This window comes from Gobio gobio (assembly GCF_949357685.1).
Source record: "Gobio gobio genome assembly, chromosome: 25".
In the NCBI taxonomy this organism is placed as follows: Eukaryota; Metazoa; Chordata; class Actinopteri; order Cypriniformes; family Gobionidae; genus Gobio; species Gobio gobio.
In genome coordinates this window covers 28772655-28795003 of record NC_137121.1, presented here as the reverse complement: position 1 = coordinate 28795003, position 22349 = coordinate 28772655, and the positions used below count along the sequence as shown (strand labels likewise).

Below are 22349 nucleotides of genomic sequence, written 5' to 3'. Positions count from 1 at the left end.
GTGTATTTGTATTTTTGTTCAAACAACAAAACACAAAAAACAAAACAAAACAAAACAAAACAAAATGCAAAACAAACAGAGCATTTCAGTGGATCTTTTGTAGTGGTTCAAATTTGGAGCTTGTAGATTACTGCTTTTACAAACGATAAAACAAAACAGAACGAAACAAAACAAAAGAAAAGAAAACACAAAACAAAACAAAACAAAACAAAACAAAACAAAACAAAACAAAACAAAACAAACAGAGCATTTCAGTGGATCTTTTGTAGCGGTTCCACTTTGGAGCTTGTAGATTACTGCTTTTACAAACAAAACAAAACAGAACGAAACTAAACAAAATAAAAAGAAACACAAAACAAAAAGCAAAAAGCAAAACAAACAGAGCTTTTCAGTGGATCTTTTGTAGTGGATCTCTTTGTTTGCGAATTGCAGCTGGTAACACCACAAAACAAACAAAACATAAAAAGTGGATTTCAGTGGATTAGTTATTTTGTAGAATAAGTAACACAGTTAATTGACATTTACCATCGCAAAATCTCAAAATCTCAAAAGTATATGCCTGATGTAGGTCATGAGACCTAAACGAACTGCTAATAACAAAGTTTTTATATATTTTGCAAGTATAGATAGTGTGCAGGATTTCCTTTAACTTTTTAGAATAAGTAACACAACATTGTAACACATAGGCTACTTCTAGTAGTAACCAGTGTTGGGTTCCTTTTAAAAGTAATGCGTTCCAATATTGTGTTACTCCCTAAAAAGTAACTAATTGCATTATTTTACTGCATTTCATTACTTTTGTGTTGCATTTTCTCACTAGGGCTGGGCTTGCTCTATTTTGAAAATGTAAAGGCCCTTTCAGTGGTGTAAATGCGGGTCTTGAGCCCCTTCCCCTTTAATCGCTAATAGTAAAGTGTGATTTCAACCAAGGGGGACCTGCCCCTCCTCCCCCAGCGGAGGTCTGTGCCCACCACTGGGCCTTTTCACACCAAATGTGACATGAATAAGCTTCAAAGGCCTGTACACACCGGGACGAATATCGCGCGCTTATCGCCAGCGTTTTTCGAGACGTTTTTCGGCGCGTCTTGAGTGTTCACACCCAAGCGATTTTCACTGGCGATGCGCCGAGTGAACGTGCAAATTCAGTAGATGGTACTCCCGGTACACAAGGTGGTGCTGCGGCACTTTACGCTTCTGACACAGAATTCGCGTCATGGGAGTAGCTTCTGCCAGCCGGCTCGTCTCGTTGAGAAATGGCTGACATGGGCTGTGTTTACACGTCTTTTTTGTTAAAATACTACTGTTAATGTGTGACAAAACGTAGTTTTAAGACTTTTTCAGACAATAATGTAGTTGTTTAAAGCTCAAATCTGTGGTTTCTTTATAAAAAGAGTGCCTATTTGAACATTTTATCTGCCGTTTTCGGAGTTGTGAGCTCCAGTGGATCAGCGACACTCTGCGCTCGTTTAGCCCGGCGAGAGTAGCCTTTCCTTGGCTAGTCCTTCTGCCATCTGCCGCTGGCTCTGATGTGTCTCTGGTGTCTCGAGCTATAATTCGTCTTGTGTAGATGTAACGGCCGATCTTTGGTCTCATGGATCTATAATTTGTTCCCTGGCAAATCGTTTAGGCTGAGGGCAAAGTGAAGTTTCATTACTTTTTTATTTTTAGGCTATAACTTTACGTTACAGTTGTAGCTGACTAGCACTGACTTTGAATGTTTGACTGAATTATTTCTATAGCTTATTATACCTTTTACTTATACTTTTGTCTTATTGATCAAACATAAACTTGCATTTAACAAAAAGAGACTGGGTTGTGTTTCATGTATTTTAATGTCATCACAGTGATAATCATATTGTCTTAACCAGATATTAATATACAGATTTTCTTCTCATTGTTGTCAAGTCAACTTTATTTATATAGCGCTTTTAACAATGTAGATTGTTTCAAAGCAGCTTTACAGTGTTAAACAGGAAAATAATGCAGCATCATTTTATTCAGCCGTCTAGCCATTCTGGAGAAAACGCTGATGTCATCAGTTCATTTCAATTATCATACAGTGACAGTGTGGGCTTTAGATCAATAATTAGATCAGTAATTTAGTTTATATGGTTAATTTAGTTTATTAATTCATTTACTTCGATGTTTAGTTGAAAAATTTAGTGTCCCCAAGTTTAGTTTAGTTCCCTTTCAGTCGGTCACTACGACGTACGTTGGTATTACCGACGAATTGGGATCACTTTAGAGAGCCCCTATCAGCTTCGAGATTTAGAGAACAGGTCAATGGGCCATTGGCGTGCGAGATTTGCATCTCGCGCTCCGCCCCGCGCCGCGGGTATAAACAGGAAACGAGAGCATTGCACTGACGTCATTCACTTCGGAGCCGAACGGCGTTGATGAAGCAAGCCTGCTTTTCTAAAAGAAAGCCTATCTGCAAGAGAGATGCTCCAGAGAACGAGAAGGACGCTCTGTGTTGGCGAAAAGGCACAATCAGTGCGACCGCGTGCTCACCGCTGCATCAGCATAACAAACTGCTGTTCTCACAGCAACTGTCGGTCTGGTGAGGGCGTTTGTTTCAGTGAGCGCAAACACAGGACTGCACTTACCACCTGTGTGTTGCCGCGGTCTTCCCCTGGGTGCTTCAGCACTGTTTAAAGAGCGTTTCCTCACAAAAGAGGAACACGGGTGTGACACTGCGTCTTTTTCAAGACGTCATTCCACTCGTGCGTTTCTGGATGCGGTTGTTTCCTGTCCTGACGGCCACGATCCCTCTCGCATAAACATGTTGAGACTGTTCGTGGGTGATCCGTGTTCTCTCAGGGGAACGGGATCACGTCGACGCGCTGTTCGTCTTGCCTTTTTCATAAGGGCTTGAGTGTTCAGCGCTCCGTGTGCCGTCTCACGGCCACGCCCACTGTCTCACATGTCTGCTGGTAGCTTACAGATGGGATTGCTGGTCCTAAAAAATAAATAAATAAAATAATAAAAAAAAAGGACCTAGCGTTTCGCTTGGGGCTCTAGCAGAGGACAGATGTCAATCGCTGCATCGGAGAGAGGGCTGTTATGTGTTGAAAATGAAGATGATGCTGAGATTCCCACTATAATCGTGGGCGCTCGTGCTGAATCCGATTCATACTCGACAGCCATGCTTTCCCGGGTGGCTGAGGCATAGTGCAACGCATAAATCGCCTTGCCTGCCCCTTGCCTTTCCCGGATGTGCGTTGGAAGGCTTTTGCATTATGGAACCATTGGTGCCAAAATATGGAACACCAATAGAGCCATAATCTGTGTAAAGTTTTCCTCTCTCTCACTACCCTCATCGGTGGGGTGGCAGTGCCACTGGCAGGCCACCTCCGCCCTGCTTAGGGCATGAGGGTAGTTCTCAGCCGAGGTTGAGCTGCGCACAGCGCTGGCCCTTGGCTAGACGATGTCCAGAAACACCATTGACCCGGATTTGGTTCGGTACTGTTCTTCCCCCGGAGGAGGGCCGGGTAAAAACCATTAGTAATTCTGTTCCGCCACTGACCCAGAGATATTGGAACTGTTCTTCTCTTTTTTATTTTTATTTTTTATATATATATATATTTTTGGGTACCACTGGCTGTTTTTAACCCCAGTGGCGGAACAGAATTACTAATGGTTTTTACCCGGCCCTCCTCCGGGGGAAGAACAGTCCTGAACCAAATCCGGGTCAATGGTGTTTCTGGACATCGTCTAGCCAAGGGCCAGCGCTGTGCGCAGCTCAACCTCGGCTGAGAACTACCCTCATGCCCTAAGCAGGGCGGAGGTGGCCTGCCAGTGGCACTGCCACCCCACCGATGAGGGTAGTGAGAGAGAGGACAACTTTACACAGATTATGGCCCTATTGGTGTTCCATATTTTGGCACCAATGGTTCCATAATGCAAAAGCCTTCCAATGCACATCCGGGAAAGGCAAGGGGCAGGCAAGGCGAATTATGCGTTGCACTATGCCTCAGCCACCCGGGAAAGCATGGCTGTCGAGTATGAATCGGATTCAGCACGAGCGCCCACTATTACGGTGGGAATCTCAGCATCATCTTCATTTTCAACACATAACAGCCCTCTCTCCGATGCAGCGATTGACATCTGTCCTCTGCTAGAGCCCCAAGCGAAACGCTAGGTCCTTTTTTTTTATTATTTTATTTATTTATTTATTTATTTTTTAGGACCAGCAATCCCATCTGTAAGCTACCAGCAGACATGTGAGACAGTGGGCGTGGCCGTGAGACGGCACACGGCGCGCTGAACACTCAAGCCCTTATGAAAAAGGCAAGACGAACAGCGCGCCGACGTGGCTATGCTCTCATTAGAGAGCATAGACCACCCACAAACACAGTCTCAACATGCGTAGCCGCCGAGTGACGCGCGCTGAGCTGCCGTGGCAACCCGCGCTGTCACTCGGCAGCTAGACGGCACACGGCGCGCTGAACACTCAAACACTCAAACCCTCACGCGGAAGGCGAGATGACCAGCGCGTCGACGTGATCCCGTTCCCCTGAGAGAACACGGATCACCCACGAACAGTCTCAACATGTTTATGCGAGAGGGATCGTGGCCGTCAGGACAGGAAACAACCGCATCCAGAAACGCACGAGTGGAATGACGTCTTGAAAAAGACGCAGTGTCACACCCGTGTTCCTCTTTTGTGAGGAAACGCTCTTTAAACAGTGCTGAAGCACCCAGGGGAAGACCGCGGCAACACACAGGTGGTAAGTGCAGTCCTGTGTTTGCGCTCACTGAAACAAACGCCCTCACCAGACCGACAGTTGCTGTGAGAACAGCAGTTTGTTATGCTGATGCAGCGGTGAGCACGCGGTCGCACTGATTGTGCCTTTTCGCCAACACAGAGCGTCCTTCTCGTTCTCTGGAGCATCTCTCTTGCAGATAGGCTTTCTTTTTGAAAAGCAGGCTTGCTTCATCAACGCCGTTCGGCTCCGAAGTGAATGACGTCAGTGCAATGCTCTCGCTTCCTGTTTATACCCGCGGCGCGGGGCGGAGCGCGAGATGCAAATCTCGCACGCCAATGGCCCATTGGCCTGTTCTCTAAATCTCAAAGCTGATAGGGGCTCTCTAAAGTGATCCCAATTCGTCGGTAATACCGACGTACGTCGTAGTGACCGACTGAAAGGGAACGAGGGTTACCATACGTAACCGAGACGTTTTCACTACTAGACCAAGCTCCTGATTGGTTAACGCGGCGCGAATATTGGCCAAAGTTTTGATTTTTCGACTCGGGCGATTTGCAGCATTCACGCGAATCACGCGTCAAACGCACAATTCGCGCCATGTCATTCGCACAAATCGCGTCATTCGCGCCGCCTCATTCGCACGAATCGCACCGCAGAATGTCTATTCGCGTCTTTGCATTGACTTAACATGTAAATCACTCGCGCAAATCGCGTCATTGCCGTCCGGTGTGAACGCACCATAAGGCCGTGTTTCCACCAAAAAGTTTTTGTTCACGCGGCTGGCATATTCAATTGTTTTGAATGGGAGGGCCGCGTTTTTAGAACGCCATGAGTGTAACGAGACGCTGAGTGAGTATTTCACGCTCAAGCGCTGAGCACTCGCCGTTTTTTAGCGGTCGCCGAGAGTTGAAGAATGTTCAACATTTAGTAAAACAGCGCTCATCACTGTCTCTTTTCTCCCAGCCGTCCAATCAGAGTGGAGGAGGGGCGGGACAAATACAACACAGACCAACCGCCACATTCTGCTTGTACAACGTCAACAGATGAAAACAACGAATAAGGAACAAAATCATTTAAAACAAGAGCCAGAGCAAATACTTTACATTGTATCTGCGTTTTTTTATATAGAATCAATGCAGAAACAAACTATGTGTGAAATTAGATACTTGTACACTTCCGCGGATATTCCGTATCATAACAAGCAAAGAGTCTCAACTGAAAAAAATGCTCTCAAGCGCCCACAGCGAGGCATTTTCATCAGAGCGCCTAGTGTTTTCAGCTGGATAAAAGTGCTTTGGTGGACACACGGCCTAAATGCATGTTCACATTTAGGGTGCTTTCACACTATCAGTTTTGGTGCCCACCCGCGTTCGATTGATGTCAGAGTTCGGTACGTTTGGATGATGTGAACGTGGTCTTCCGAACTCAGGTGCGCACCCGCGAACCGTACCAGAGTCCGCTTAAATAGGTTGGTCTGGGGTACGGTTCATGTGAACTCCGGTACGGTTTGCTGCTGATGTGAACGCAATCGTACTAAATCGCGGAAGTGAACCGCTATTAATGACGTATGATTTGATAAAAATGTGTGTTTGTGTGTTTCACTCATTTTCCTGACGAGCATGACTGACATACTGCAAGCAGAGAGCTGTAAATCTAATTTCTGCTCGTCTTCAGCATTTTTTAGAGCATTTGCAGTAGATTTGCGGCATATAGACGCAAGTGCCATTATGTACTGAAGCTTTAGAAACAAAACCAACAGTTAAAAAACTAAAATATAAAAGTGAGGTGAGCAACACTAAGCATTTCGCCGCCTTCACGCTCGCTGTCGTTACTAAAAAAACGGGTAAACAGCTGCTGCTTTGATGACGCAAACGCACCCCGGTTCGGAACCAAATAATATAATATGAACACAGTCCAGCGGGGGCACGGGGAGGGGGGAGCAATCGAACTCGGGTTCGGTCCAGGCAATCGAACCAAGTGTGAAAGCACCCTGTCTAGATCTACAATAAGCATCATGTTCACACAGCGCACACCACTCTTGAACTCGGTCTCGACTACAACACTGGCGCACACAACGCCTCTGCACTCACGATTTCTCTCAGCATGGGGACAGGAGAGCAGTCAGTCAATAAATGGGAAAATGAAGTAGCTTGCATTACTTGTTCATGGTTCATGGCATTCATGGTGCCACTTGTTGTGTTTCGGACCTGGTTTGATAAATGTTCAGTAAATGGTTAATAAGGTTTCCGAAGGGGCGTTGCGATGACCCCTCATGCTTTGGACCACCAGGCGTGCTATGAGAGGCTCGTGTGGATGGGCAGCTGGTCTCTAAACATGGTTACCACTCAAAGCCGACACTCACACAGCACCTCGTCACCCGCACACAATCCAGCAATTAATAACCCGATTTACTCAACACAGTCACGCTGCTCTTTCCGTGCGGACGCATTGTTTGCACCCACATCGGTGTCTTCCAAGTTTGCGTGTGAGCTTTCGGCAGCTGAAAGGTGAAAGTGGTAATCTGCGTCCCAGACGGCTGAACAGAATTAGATTAAAGCGAAAGGGCATGCCATCAGCTAAGGACATAATATTCATCATGTGATATAAACAAAGACCTTTTATGATTTCCTAGATCATTGTTTGCACAGGGCCACAAAGAGTTATGTAACGCTGTGAGTGGTTCAACCGAAACAGTCGTATGATTTTAATCCCTTTTCCACCTCGCTAGAGGATGGCCTTGATTTCGGAGAGACCTCTCAAACCCCTCTCTAATTGGCTCACTTTTGAGACAGAAATGTTGCCGATGCAGCTGTCTTGCGTTGCCAAGTAACCACAGACATATCATGGTATATAATGCCCAGTGGCATAACAATGACAATCATGTTGGCTCAGATTGGTAAGGCGACCCAGCAGCTGCCTGTGGCCGCGGCACTCGTCTTCTATTGCTCAGCGATGTGTTGGTAATGGACATAATTGTTTTTCCTGAGTTGCCGCTCTGCAGCCAAAAGGCATGTTGTTGTGCAGGCCTGTAAAACGAGCCGCCGGTGACCCGGGGCAAGCCCAAAGGTAAACTTTTCAGCACTGTATATTTACATTTAGGCCTTGAAATCGGATAGTGGTTTTAAACGGGTTGGTGATGTGGAGATTCGGTCATGCGATGTCTGTAGCCTTGTCCACTGTGTTGATGAGAGACATTATTGAAGTGTCCAGGCAAGTTATGTCCAGTCCAAAATGATGACCGAATCGTCTCTTAAAGAGACGGGGACATATTTAGATTTTGCTAGTTTCCAAGTAATAATTGTCCCTCGTTAGCTTGGAACCACTTTGAAAATCATTTGGAATATTTATCTATCTATGATTTATTGAATGGGCATTTTAACGTTAAAATAGCTATCAAATAAATAATAAATCCATAATCAATCTATCAAATAATGAAAAAAATATTAAGAAAAATATAATATAATATTTTATAAAAGTATAATTAAGTATGTGAACTTGGACCGCAAAACCAGTCATAAGGGTCTTTTTTTGTTTGTTAGGTCAATATTTGGTCGAGATCAAAATCAAATAGCAAAAAAAAACATCCTAATCATTTTTGGCATAAAAGAAAAATCAATAATTTTGACCCATAAAATGTATTGTTGGCTATTGCCACAAATATACCCATGAGACTTATGACTGGTTTTGTGGTGCAGGGTCACATATACTATATATATACACTCACCTAAAGGATTATTAGGAACACCATACTAATACTGTGTTTGACCCCCTTTCACCTTCATAACTGCCTTAATTCTACGTGGCATTGATTCAACAAGGTGCTGAAAGCATTCTTTAGAAATGTTGGCCCATATTGATAGGATAGCATCTTGCAGTTGATGGAGATTTGTGGGATGCACATCCAGGGCACGAAGCTCCCGTTCCACCACATCCCAAAGATGCTCCATTGAGTTGAAATTTGGTGACTGTGGGGGCCATTTTAGTACAGTGAACTCATTGTCAAGTTCAAGAAACCAATTTGAAATGATTCAAGCTTTGTGACATGGTGCATTATCCTGCTGGAAGTAGCCATCAGAGGATGGGTACATGGTGGTCATAAAGGGATGGACATGGTCAGAAACAATGCTCAGGTAGGCCGTGGCATTTAAACGATGCCCAATTGGCACTAAGGGGCCTAAAGTGTGCCAAGAAAACATCCCCCACACCATTACACCACCACCACCAGCCTGCACAGTGGTAACAAGGCATGACGGATCCATGTTCTCATTCTTTTTACGCCAAATTCTGACTCGACAAAATCGAGACTCATCAGACCAGGCAACATTTTTCCAGTCTTCAACTGTCCAATTTTGGTGAGCTCGTGCAAATTGTAGCCTCTTTTTCCTATTTGTAGTGGAGATGAGTGTTACCCGTAGGGGTCTTCTGCTGTTGTAGCCCATCCGCCTCAAGGTTGTGCGTGTTGTGGCTTCACAAATGCTTTGCTGCATATCTCGGTTGTAACGAGTGGTTATTTCAGTCAAAGTTGCTCTTCTATCAGCTTGAATCAGTCGGCCCATTCTCCTCTGACCTCTAGCATCAACAAGGCATTTTCGCCCACAGGACTGCCGCATACTGGATGTTTTTCCCTTTTCACACCATTCTTTGTAAACCCTAGAAATGGTTGTGTGTGAAAATCCCAGTAACTGAGCAGATTGTGAAATACTCAGACTGGCCCGTCTGGCACCAACAACCATTCCATGCTCAAAATTGCTTAAATCACCTTTCTTTCACATTCTGACATTCAGTTTGGAGTTCAGGAGATTGTCTTGACCAGGACCACACCCCTAAATGCATTGAAGCAACTGCCATGTGATTGGTTGATTAGATAATTGCATTAATGAGAAATTGAACAGGTGTTCCTAATAATCCTTTAGGTGAGTGTATATCAAAATGAATTATGAAATTGAAATATCAAGATTAATTAATTGATTATTAAATAAACTTTATTTTCAGTTTTGGTTTTCGGTTAAACAAAAATTTATTTTTGTTTCTGATGTTGTTTTGGTAAAAATAATAATTTACTAATATTATATATATATATATATATATATTTAAAAGTCTAGGCAACCCAAGTCTTTACCCAAGTTTACCCAATTTTATATATATATATATATATATATATATATATATATATATATATATATATATATATATATATATATATATATATATATATATATATATATATAAATTGGGTAAACTTGGGTAAAGACTTGGGTTGCCTAGACTTTTAAACGTACAAATCTTGACCGCACTGCTCAACAAAATCACACAACTATGCTGTTGTGCTTCTACAGGCTCACGCAACAGCGCTTTCAGACATCTCCCTCATCTGAACTTGAGCAACTGCAGTAGTAAGGCACAGATATTTCAAAATAAGTCAATGTGTATTTCGAGCTTGTTTATAATTAAAAGTCACACATTATATATACGTTTTTGGTTACACAATAAACTGTATTTAATTGTATTCCCATTTAATTCATAGTCAGGAGGGAAGACTAAGAACAGTATTTGACCCATATTATTCAATAAAGTATCAGGGTTATACATTAAAGTTATGAAGATTTTTAATGGTTTTAGTTAACTATTATAACTTATTAAAATTAATTACTTGAAATTAAATAAATGTTAACAAATTAAAAAAATTAAATAAACGTAAACTTATTTGACCTTTCTTTCGTGTATTTTTGCGCTTGAACGGTCAACAACACACAATTATGTCAAAATGTCAGTTTTGACATGTATTCAAGTAACAGTCGGTTATGTAATGCTTAAATGCTCAATTAATTAATCAATTAATCGACTAAATCTAGACTAAAACTAAAAACACTTCAGGTGACTAAAATATGACTAAAACTAAATGCCATTTAAAAAAACTAAAACTAGATCAAAATTTGCCGTCAAAATTTACACTCTTTCTTTTTATATGGATATTTGTCTTACACAAACACATCGCTTTGCTTTAGAAGGCCTTTATTAACCGCCCCAGAGCCATGTGGAGTACTTTTATGAAAGATGGTTGCACTTTTTTGGGCTTTAAATTTTGGGCTTCCGTTATGAAGCTTGGATTAGCCAGAATATTTTTAATATAACTCCGGTTGTATTCGTCTGAAAGAAGAATGTCATTTACACCTAGGATGACTTCAGGGTGAGCAAATCATGGGGTCATTTTCATTTTTGGGTGAACTATCCCTTTAAATGGATACACACAAAATCGGCGCGTTTTTGCTCACCCCCAAAAAGTGAAAATTTTAACATGCTATAAAAAATTATCTGTGGAATATTTTGAGCTAAAACTTCACATACACACTCTGGGGACATCAGAGACTTATATTACATCATATAAAAAGGGGTATTGGTGCCATTTAAATAAATGAAATTGTGATTCTCAATTTATCCAGAATCGTGCAGCTCTCGGCTGTAAATTTGCAATCAAAGTTAATTTTTTGTATCCGTCCAGAGTCAGACGCTTTGAGTTTTACCCTTCAAAAGCTTGGAGGCCCCTTTCTTAAGGTGTGTATAACATGGAATCTGCACAGAGGGGAATAAATAACTGTCATTTGCTGACGTTTAAGAGACTTTTGGCTTGAGTTATGAGCAAGGTGGGTTCTACAGAAGTTGAAAAAGAGGGGGAGCAGTCTCTTATTTTTAGAATAATTCCCCACGGTAACTACTACCAGCTTTCCTGAAATATTTTCCACTCTGTCTTTAAAGCAAAGATGAATAACAGCATCCCATCTCACTTTTTTTTTCACCTAATATGGCCTGGATGGGAGCAGAGAGTGGAACAATTTTTTAACAATAAATGAATGCTTCTTGGAAATGCTTAGTGTTATTTCATATAAAATACGGCAATAAATAATAACAGTGTATCATATAACTTGATAGAAGGATAATTACAGAAAGGATAAAAAATTAAGAACTGAAAACATGTAGTCCGTTTCAATTTTTACTTTGTCTTCTTGGCTAGTCAGAGTTGTGAATTCTGTCCTGTTTGTGCATTCAAACGTACCTTCTGTGTTTTTGGATTGGAATAGTTAAACCGAAATTCTCATTTTGTGACTTTGAATATTCACTATCATGTTCCAAACCTGATGATATTATTTCTTCTGTGTATTCAAGAATGTTTCAACTGTTTTTGTCCATACAATGAAAATCAATGGGGTCCAAAACAACATTGCATAGAAAATGTTTCGAAATATTTTGCATTCAGAAGCAAGGAAGCCATATAGGTTTGGACCGACATGCTGGTGAGAAAATAATGAAAATATTTAAGTTTTTGGCATGAACTGGCCCTTTAAGAAAACAAATGCATAATCGTATGCGAACAGTTTGGCTTTTTTCCTTCACTTGGCAAAGTCTATAGCAGGTGCGATACTTAGCAGACCTTACAACCTTACACGCTATTATTTATAAGCGCTAGCCATGATAGCAACCTTCATATCTCTCCAAGTCTAATCTGCAGTGATAAATGGAGGGAACTTGTAAAGTTTGCCAAACAATCTATCTTATCTAAGCGACGTTTCTCTCTTAGTCTTTCAATATAAAAGGGAAAAGGAAACTAACGAGACAATACATTTTGATGGAGAACAAAATTCCACTCAGAGTCAGTAACTGAGTTTTACACAGTTCAAAAAGAAACGCAACAACACTTTGTGTTTGGGATTACTGGCAATTTTAAACCGCATTGAGCGCAAGGCAAAAATGAATCTTAACTTTTTAAAAGCAGCACATTACGTAATGGTGCTCAAACACTCAAATATTAATGTACAAATAATCAACAGAGAATAGTGCACATTGAGGTTTAGATACCAACATTTAGGTACCATTTGTCTTTTAGTAGCCTGTCTGCTTAATATCCGATAACACTTTTTGATGCTCCCCAACTACTGACTATTAGTAACTTATTATATTAACCCCAAACCCTAACACCTAACCTAACAGTCTACCACAGTCTATTAATACTCCAATGAGAGTTGCAGTGTTGCAGTTGCAGCTGACATGTAGTTGCAGTGTTACTTATAGTTAAAGTGGAGCAAAACTACTTTTTGTGCATACAAATTTTACGTTTAATTCAATGTAATTTCTTTGTAATTATTTGTGAGGTTTACTAGCAATTACTGAGTGAAAAAAAATGTGTTCATTAAAAAACATTAACAGCATTAAAAGTTCTATTTGTTTTTAAACATAATCCAATGGCTGTATTTGATGCCAACCTTACCACAGTTTTTACACAAATTGGGTTGACTGCATTCAAGTTATTGTACAAAATTCTCTTTTTGGCAAATATACATTTACCAGTATCTACAAACTTACATTCAATCCTATGGTAGGTTTTCTGTAGTGGGTAACAGCTAAATTTGGGCTATATTCGCTACCCTGTTATCCATTTTGGCAATTTGCTTTTTAAGAAACTTTGATTACTTAATTTTGATTTATTTAATGTTTATTGTTCTGATTGATAGTTTTTTACCAAGTAAAACAAGAAGGCAAGCCGGCGGAGGCAGTGTGATGTTTTGGGCAATGTTCTGCTGGGAAACCTTGGGTCCTGCCATCCATGTGGATGTTACTTTGATACGTACCACCTACCTAAGCATTGTTGGACCGTGTACACCCTTTAGAAACGGCATGCCCTGGTGGCTGTGGCCTCTTTCAGCAGGATAATGTGCCCTGCAACACAGCAAAAATGGTTCAGGAATAGTTTGAGGAACACAACGAGTTTGAGGTTTTGACTTGGCCTCCAAATTCCCCAGATCTGAGATCTTCCCCAGAGCATCTGTGAGGTGTGCAGAACAAACAAGTGTGATCCATGGAGGTCAGATACCACAGCACACCTTCAGGGGTCTAGTGGAGTCCATGCCTCAACGGGTCAGGGCTGTTTATGCAGCAAAAGCGGGACCAACACAATATGTTGTGCCTGATCGGTGTATGAGACATAAAAGACTAAAGCGTCAAATATTATTGTCAACAGAGTATTTTAGAATTTGTTATATTTTATCTAAAGGTTCAATAAACTTCCATTTTAAAAATGTATTGGTAACGCTTAATTTTGATGTTCCCATTTGAACGTTCTGTTGTCTTTAAAGGATTAGTTCACTTCAAAATGAAAATTTCTGATAATTTACTAAAACCCCCATTTCATCCAAGATGTTTATGTCTTTCTTTCTGCAGTCGAAAAGAAAATATTTTTTTAGAGGAAAACATCAAAGGATTTTTCTTCACATAATGGTTTTTAATTGCAACCAAAATTTTGAAGGTCCAAATCAATGCAATTTCAAAGGGCTTCAGAGACTCTGCATGATCCCAGACGAGGAATAGGGTCTTATCTAGCGAAACGATCGGTCATAAAAAAAAAAGAATATACTTTTTAACCTAAATTGCTCATCTTGCGCTGATCTACGGCCGCCCGTGATTGCACAATCACGTTGAGACGTCACACTAGACGTAGGCAAAAGTACCGCCCCAACCAAACGTGCGAGGACTAATACAAACGCCCTTTACCAAAAAACACTCCATCTTCAACTTCAAAATCGTCCGACATCGTTCGGTAAAAGGGCGTATGTATTAGTCTTCGCATGTGCGCTTTGTAAATACAGGGGCGGTACTTCCGTCTACGTCTAATGTGACGTTTTCGATGTGAATGTAATCACTGGCGGCCGCGGAGCAGCGCAAGATGAGCAATTTAGGTTAAAACGTTTTTTTTTTTTTTAAATGACCGATCGTTTCGCTAGATAAGACCCTATTCCTCGTCTGGGATCACGCAGAGCCTCTGAAGCCCTTCAAAGCGCTTTGAAACTGCATTGATTTGGACCTTCAACATTTTGGTTGCAATTGAAAACCATTATGTGAATAAAAATCCTAGAATGTTTTCCTCAAAAAACTTAATTTCTTTTCCACTGAAGAAAGAAAGACATCAACATCTTGGATGAGATGGGGGTGAGTAAAATATCAGGACATTTTCATTTTGAAGTGAACTAATCCTTTAAGTGAGTTTGCAACTACATTTCAACTAACTCTCATTAGAGTATTAATATACTGTCTGCTTAATATCTGCTAAAACTTTATTGTGATGTTCCTCCAACAGACATTCGACTACATTTCAACTTATTCTAACCCTAACCCTACCAGTCTACTACTCTAATGAGAGAGTTAGTACACATGTAGGTGCAACGTTACTTGTAGTCAACAGAATGTTCAAAAGAGACCATCAAAATAAGGTTTAACAAATATATTTTCTTATACTGTATGTCAGGCTTTACAGGCTTAATATAATATTGTTGGTGCTATTCTATAGAGACCCACAAAATGGACATCTATTGGTGCAGCTGAGTTTAAAGAATCAATAACTGAATAATTACAGATTATCAGTCTATTTCTTTTAAATCCCATCCCATCTGAATAATAAAAAACGGGCTAACTTCTAAAATGATGTACTGCTCATCGCAGGACAATATTTATTGAGTTGTAGGCTATTGTCTGATTTGTTTTGCGGGTTGAATCAGCTTCAGAGTTTGGTTAGATGAGGGGACAGTAGGACAGAAGGTGCTGTGTTTGTCTGGGGTACATTGACATGGTGGTGAAATCCGAGAAGCAGGAAGAATTCCAGGGAGGGCAGCTACATCTGCGGACATAATTATCTGCTTCACCTAATCTCAACTTTTCAGGTGCAGAAAGACACCAGAAGCAGCCCCCATATACCACCCACCTTCACAAAAAGCTTTGAAAATATAAAGATTCAATTATGAATTCCAATGTTTCCTGTTCCAAACGTCACAGGCCCGATATTTCCATCATACATCAGGCTGTAAAGGCTGCTTTACTGGGGTAGGTCGAAAGATGGTATTTGGTTTCGTTCATGCTGTGTCTGCCATTCACACTGTGTCACGAATGGAGTTACTGGAGTTAACGTGTGATCTGAAATCACCTGACGTCTCAGCAGTGTCTCATGCATGGATTGAACCCTAAATGTCTGTTCAGCATTTTAGTTCCGATGAAGTGACTTAAAGAGTGAACTTTTCTTTTTGCATTGATGTAATTCCGATTGAAACAGGAAGTTGTGGCGGGACGTACACTATTTTGTTTTGTTTTTTTGAAAGAAATTGATACTTTTATTCAGCAAGGACACATTAAATTAATCAAAAGTGCCAGGAAAGACATTCATAATGTAACAAAAAAATATATTTCAAAACTTCAATTAAACAAAGAATCCTGTACCGCATATTAGAATGATTTCTGAAGGATCATGTGACACTGAAGACTGGAGTGATGATGCTGGATGATCACAGGAATAAATTACATTTGAAAGAAGAAAATAGTTCTTTTAAATTGTAATAATATTCCACACTATTACTGTGTTTGGATCAAATAAATGCAGCCTAGGTGAGCAGAAGAGACGTTGTAGACGCCCCTGAGTGCTTTGAGTTGGATGTCATCAATATTTTTAAATGTGTGTATCTGCTAAATGTAATTTTGCCAACATTTAGGAGTACACTAGCATAACAGATGTGGGCTAAAAGCAACAACATTTTCTTGATTTTGATTTATTTGGGATTTAAAATGTGCAAAGCTGACCATTAATAATCCAGTGTTGTTGTGTTTTTTTCTTTTAAAGGTGTGTCAGTTTTCGTGGCCCCAAACATCCCTCTACATGTAGGAATGGAAAGCAGACAGCATTACTGTTTGCAGACGCCCCCCAGTATGGAGCGCATGCCTCTGCAGTACACCGTGTGTGTTGGACACAACATTAAGGCCGTCCATCAGGAGTCAATGCAACAGCTCTCCACAGCCAGACGAGAGCTGCCAAACATGGATGTCTTAAGGTACTAAAAATGTATAAACTTTCTACTTACTGTTGTCTTTTTTTATGTTGAACATATATATATATTGGTACGATATATATTAACAATGATTATCTCTTCATCATGGCACCTGTTAGTGGGTGGGATATATTAGGCAGCAAGTGAACATTTTGTCCTCAAAGTTGATGTGTTAGAAGCAGTAAAAATGGGCAAGCGTAAGGATTTGAGCGAGTTTGACAAGGGCCAAATTGTGATGGCTAGACGACTGGGTCAGAGCATCTCCAAAACTGCAGCTCTTGTGGGGTGTTCCCGGTGTGCAGTGGTCAGTGTCTATCAAAAGTGGTCCAAGGAAGGAACAGTGGTGAACCGGCGACTGGGTATTTTCGGCCAAGGCTCATAGATGCACGTGGGGAGCGAAGGCTCATTTGATTGACAGCTCTCCTGCCCCCATGTTGAGAAAAATAAGTGCAGAGGCGTTGTGTGTAAACATGAGGTTATTGTAGTTCTAGACTAAATCTGAGCATTTATTTATCTCACTTGCACAATAAAGATTCTGTACTCCTTAAAATGATTAAAATCAGTCACATGCAAAAGCTATGCAAACCTCCAATAATTAAATGTTAATTAAAACGACTATTTTTATGCATAATCTACCTTTATATTTAATTTACCAATGTCTTGCTGCTGACCTTTGATGATGAAAATTACTAGATTTTTTGTTTTTATTGGTAAAACTTTTTTCTTCTGCATCCTATTCTACCATTATCCAGAATGGCTGCGCCCTCTACTGTTCATGCGTGAATTTGCATTTTTACCTCAGCCTGGGGCTTATTATTTCAATTTTGGTATGAAGAGGTCTTTACCGTTGCACAAAAATACAACTTTTTTGTTATAAAAAAAAAAAAACAAGCCCAGCCCAAGGGAGAATAAGTAACGCAAAAGTAGCGTAACGCATTACTTTTCTTAAAAAGTAACTAAGTAACTCATACTTTTCTTAAAAAGTAACTAAGTAACTCAGTTACTTTTTAAGGGAGTAATATTGTAATGCATTACTTTTCAAAGTTACTTTCCCCAACACTGTTGTCATCTATGTAAAAAAGAAACGTTGTTGTGTAAACGTACCCTTAGTTTTAGTTAGCGATAATTACCCTCACTGGGGTGGTGTATGATGTTTAACCTTTAATCTCAGACCTTTAGCCTAACAAATACAATTCTGTCAGGACCACTATCGTCAAAGATGATTGACAGTTAGCATAAGAGTTTGGATTGGCGATATGCTTCTGTTCTGGGCAAGAACTCAATGCGATAGCTGCTGATAGTACTGAAGGAGTGTATGCTGTGATAGATGTTGTATTCCTATAGGTAGACGTAATCAGCTGACAGTCAGCTGATGCGAGCTTGAGTAACGTGACCTGCCAGAACTGACGCTACGCTTGATTATTTCTCATAAGGCTGCCCTTCTGGAAGCTTCTAGCAAATGTGGACTCTGGGGCCAAGCTAGAGAAAGAGCTGAGAACCTTCTCAAACCGGCTGAAGCGGCATCACCTGGGGGAGGGCGTCATCAGCCTCGACGAACATTCCACTGCTCTCCTCGCCAACATGGTGAGTGACGTTCTCATTCCCAATACACAATGACCCTCTGCCTCCATCACTGCAATACTGTTCTGTATAACTAGCTACCAGAAAGTATTCTGCGAGCCATGGAAGTTCATATGATGAATGATCAAAAATGCTTTTAAACAAAACGCTGGTGGGGAAAGAGTTAATAAAGAAAATCTTACTTTTGAACTATAGTTCATATACTGTATATGAAAAGATTATAATCCATCTGATTATCCTGCAAATAATAATAATTGTATATGGCTTGTTTTGTTGTCTTATAAATAATAAAGAAAACAGCACACAATGAAACCCAGTAATAAATAGTTTGTGAGAAAGTTAGTCATTTAGCCTCAGGTTAGCTGTGGTGAGTGTTGTGTTTGGATCTGCAGAGACTGACCTTCAGTGTGGGCAGTTTAATCTCCAGCCGTCAGCGGCTCAGGCTCTGCACCTGTTGTAGCAACGGGGCTTCGGGCCTTCATTTTCCGCCTGAACACCCCACTGGCTTGCACAGTCCAGAGAACCAACAGCACTGCTTTTTCTATCAAGTGTACATGTTGTAAATGATCATTTATGTATTAAATTTTTCATGTTTTATGTCTATATTTTTATATGATTGAGCAGAAATAAATAATCAGTAGCAGTAGGCTTGCATCAATTGCTCACCGCGGCACCGCCCCCACATTGTTTAATTTTTTTTTTATAGTAATAAAATAATTTAGTTCAGTTAGAGAACAGACACAACAAATAAAAACGGAACGTGTCCGCTTAATACAGCATGAGCCAAACGTGAGTTGCCTTACAGACCAGCAGCAGGAGTCAGATTTCATTCATAATGAGAGTTCGCTAATTCTAAAACGAAAGTAAAATGTGCACGACTACACTGGCATTCATAACGGTGCGGACGCAGAGGAGAGTGAGCATATTCAGTTCATGCCTATGGAAGCTTAACTCTCATAGGAAATATTTGAAAACACTTGCGCTGCTCCGCATCATTATGGATGCCCGAGCAGCCGTGCGCATTATAGGTTTAGAATTAGATCTAAAATTTCCTCACCGTCACATCCCTAAGTAATAGGTATCATTAACTAAAGATAAAATTAAAGTGAAAAATAAAATTGTTTGAGGTTCGTTGAAGAGGGAGGCGGGAACCAGTGAATGATTGACGTAATACTTTAATAATAAAATAAAAACAAAAGTAAAGCGGCAGCCTGCAGTTGAATCATCCATCCATTCATTTTCCAAACCGCTGGTCCAATGTGGCTACAGCGTAATATCATACAGGTATACATTCCTTTTTTAATTGATTAAATTGTTTAATTGAGGTTTATACATGCTAGTTTCCATGACAGAGTTCAAAATAAATCTTTTCATTACTACAGCCGGTTTGCTAAGTTTCAAATGATTATTAACTCTTTCCCCGCCAAACATGGAATTTTCCGTGTTTCCGTGTTTTCATTGTTATACGCTAGGGGGCACTATTACGCATCTTCTGAATGAGCACAGAATCTCCTGATCAAAACACAGGCGAAGAAGACGCAAAAAAAACAAGCGATCGTATGAAAGCAGATGCATATGTAAAATAACGTGATCATCAACATTAAAAATCCTTTTATCCTTCCGGAGCTCCTCCGTGGGACTCGAGACCGGTGTGGCACACAGGTGACGCTCATTAACACTCGCAACATCTGCCTCATTCCGGTCCCATGGCTCTGCTTGCCACAAAAATCTAATTCAAAATATTATCAAAAACTATAATAGTAAATTAATGATAAAAAAAATATCACTGACATTGATGATTACTACTCAGGGGTGCGTTTCCCGTACAACGTCATAACTCAGAACTGCTTCACTACCATAGTACGATGCATCGTTGAATAAATCAACAAGCTGGTCACGACTGTTTCCAGAAACCACACTGTCGTAAATTTGTCATTCAAACATGTTGGTCAATGATGTCACGCATGTGGTGGAGTAATAACTTATTTTATTGAATCCGTTTGAGATCAAATCAATACTCGATGTTTTGCTATAAATTAAGGACATGGAATCTGAGGACTATTTCTCATTTTTCTCAGTTATTTTGCTTAAAGGGTTAGTTCACCCAAAAATGAAAATTCTGTCATTAATTACTCACCCTCATGTCGTTCGACACCCGTAAGACCTCCGTTCATATTCGGAACACAAATGAAGATATTTTAGTTGAAAGCTGATGGCTGAGAAAGGCTTCAGATAGGCCTCCATTGGCATTCAGTACATTAATCCTCCTAAGACCCATAAAAGGCACTTAAAACGTTGTTACAAAGTCCATCTCACCACGGTGACTCTACAATAATTTTACGATGCGACCACAATAGTTTTTGTGCGCAAAAAAAAATCAAAATAACACCTTTATCCAACTTGTTATTGTCTTCCGTGTGTGCCTCCATGGCGCATGCGCGAGAATATGACGCAGATCCGGCGTTCGGACACATGACCCAGAAGGGATTTGTGTACAAGCAGAGGAAGACTTGCGTATCTAAGCTGTTGAATTCTACATTGATCGTGCTTTAGGTCTCTGCGTAGTTCTCAAAATGGGGTTAAAGTGTGCATTTCATGGATTCCCGAATGCTGGCGCTACGTCATATTCTTGCGCATGCGTCGTGGAGGCACACACGGAAGACAAGAACAAGCTGGATAAAGGTGTTATTTTGATTTTTTTTTTGCGCACAAAAACTATTGTCGTCGCATCGTAAAATTATTGTAGAGTCACTGTGGTGAGATGGACTTTGTAACGATGTTTTAAGTGCCTTTTATGGGTCTTGGGAGGATTAATGTACTGAATGCCAATGGAGGCCTATCTGAAGCCTTTCTCAGCCATCAGCTTTCAACAAAAATATCTTCATTTGTGTTCCGAATATGAACGGAGGTCTTACGGGTGTCGAACGACATGAGGGTGAGTAATTAATGACAGAATTTTCATTTTTGGGTGAACTAACCCTTTAATTTTCAGATTCAATCATAGGGTAGAGTACTAGAGCACGTACGCACATGCACACGCTTCAAAAACTATGCTTTAAATCTCTTGACAAATTAAAAGTTGTAAATGACAGTTGTAGGTATTCGAAATAAAAGATATAGGTTATACTGAATGTCAGCTTGCTTATTTTGCTCAAGATAAGGATGTATTGTGTCCACATGTCTTTCAAACAAGAAAATATGCGTCTAACCACAGTTCAAGAGCTGTTGTTAACCACACAACTTTGCGATGCTGTTTGCGAATGTTCGATGGAACGATGTTTTCGGAAAACACCAACTGGTTGAAGTATGTTGATAATGACAGAACTTGCAACCATAGTTGGCTAACAATGCTTTTGGGAAACGCTCCCTTGGGGGTTCCAATCTTGAAAAGTTGTCAACATGAATTCTGTTACTGCGACACACTAGACAATTTTCAAATCTTAACCGATTTTAAAACCGTGGGAGACCACAGACATAATGGCAGTTTCAACCGATTTTAGCATTATAATCCTCTAAATGCACACACTAGATGATTCAGTAAGACCGCGAGAGCACACACATGTCGATTGTGGGTACGATTTCACAGTGACACGAGTGACACGGTTTCCTAATTTAGTTTTAAAGGTCTCCAACAACATGTTTACATGCATCAAAGGTCAAAAATACATATACATTTCACATCACCACAATGCTCAATGATTCTCAAACGACTCGATGGATGAATCAATCTCTCTAAATCCCTCCTTTCCGCAAGCCTACTCTGCTCTGATTGGTGAGATGGCCCAGTCTGTTTGATTGGTCTACCGCGTACAGCACGTATTTTGGAAGCTAAACGTCCACCATTACCATAACTTAACTCCAGCTCCGCTCGGAGGCTTCCTATTAGCTCAGTGATTGTACAGTAAGGACAACATTGATTTAACATAAATCCCAGCGCGAGTCCGAATCGATGATGAAACATTGGAAGAACTAGTTATTTAACCCGAACCTTGAGCAGGACTTTTCTCAGAGATGCTACTCAGTTTGAGGTACATTATGAGATGTTTCAACTGTAATTCCTCACCGTCAGCATTAGCAAGTGTGCGTCCATCAACAAACCTGTGTGTGTGTGTTTCTAATGCATTGCGGTGCACATGCGGGAACTGTATCAATAACAGTGCATATGTTAGCCCAGCACTAACGTGAATGACTGATGTAACATTAC

General features: G+C 40.6%; 1 protein-coding gene across 1 annotated transcript in view; it reads left to right on the top strand.

Annotated features, from left to right (window-relative positions):
- The window catches only part of LOC307122058 (SITS-binding protein), a 76167-nt gene that overhangs the window by 9566 nt on the left and 44252 nt on the right, over positions 1–22349 (top strand). Inside the window, exons 3-4 of the mRNA XM_079809873.1 lie at positions 16360–16567; positions 17998–18148. Coding sequence (XP_079665999.1) covers positions 16360–16567; positions 17998–18148 — 359 coding nt within the window. The remainder of the gene's footprint in view (positions 1–16359; positions 16568–17997; positions 18149–22349) is intronic.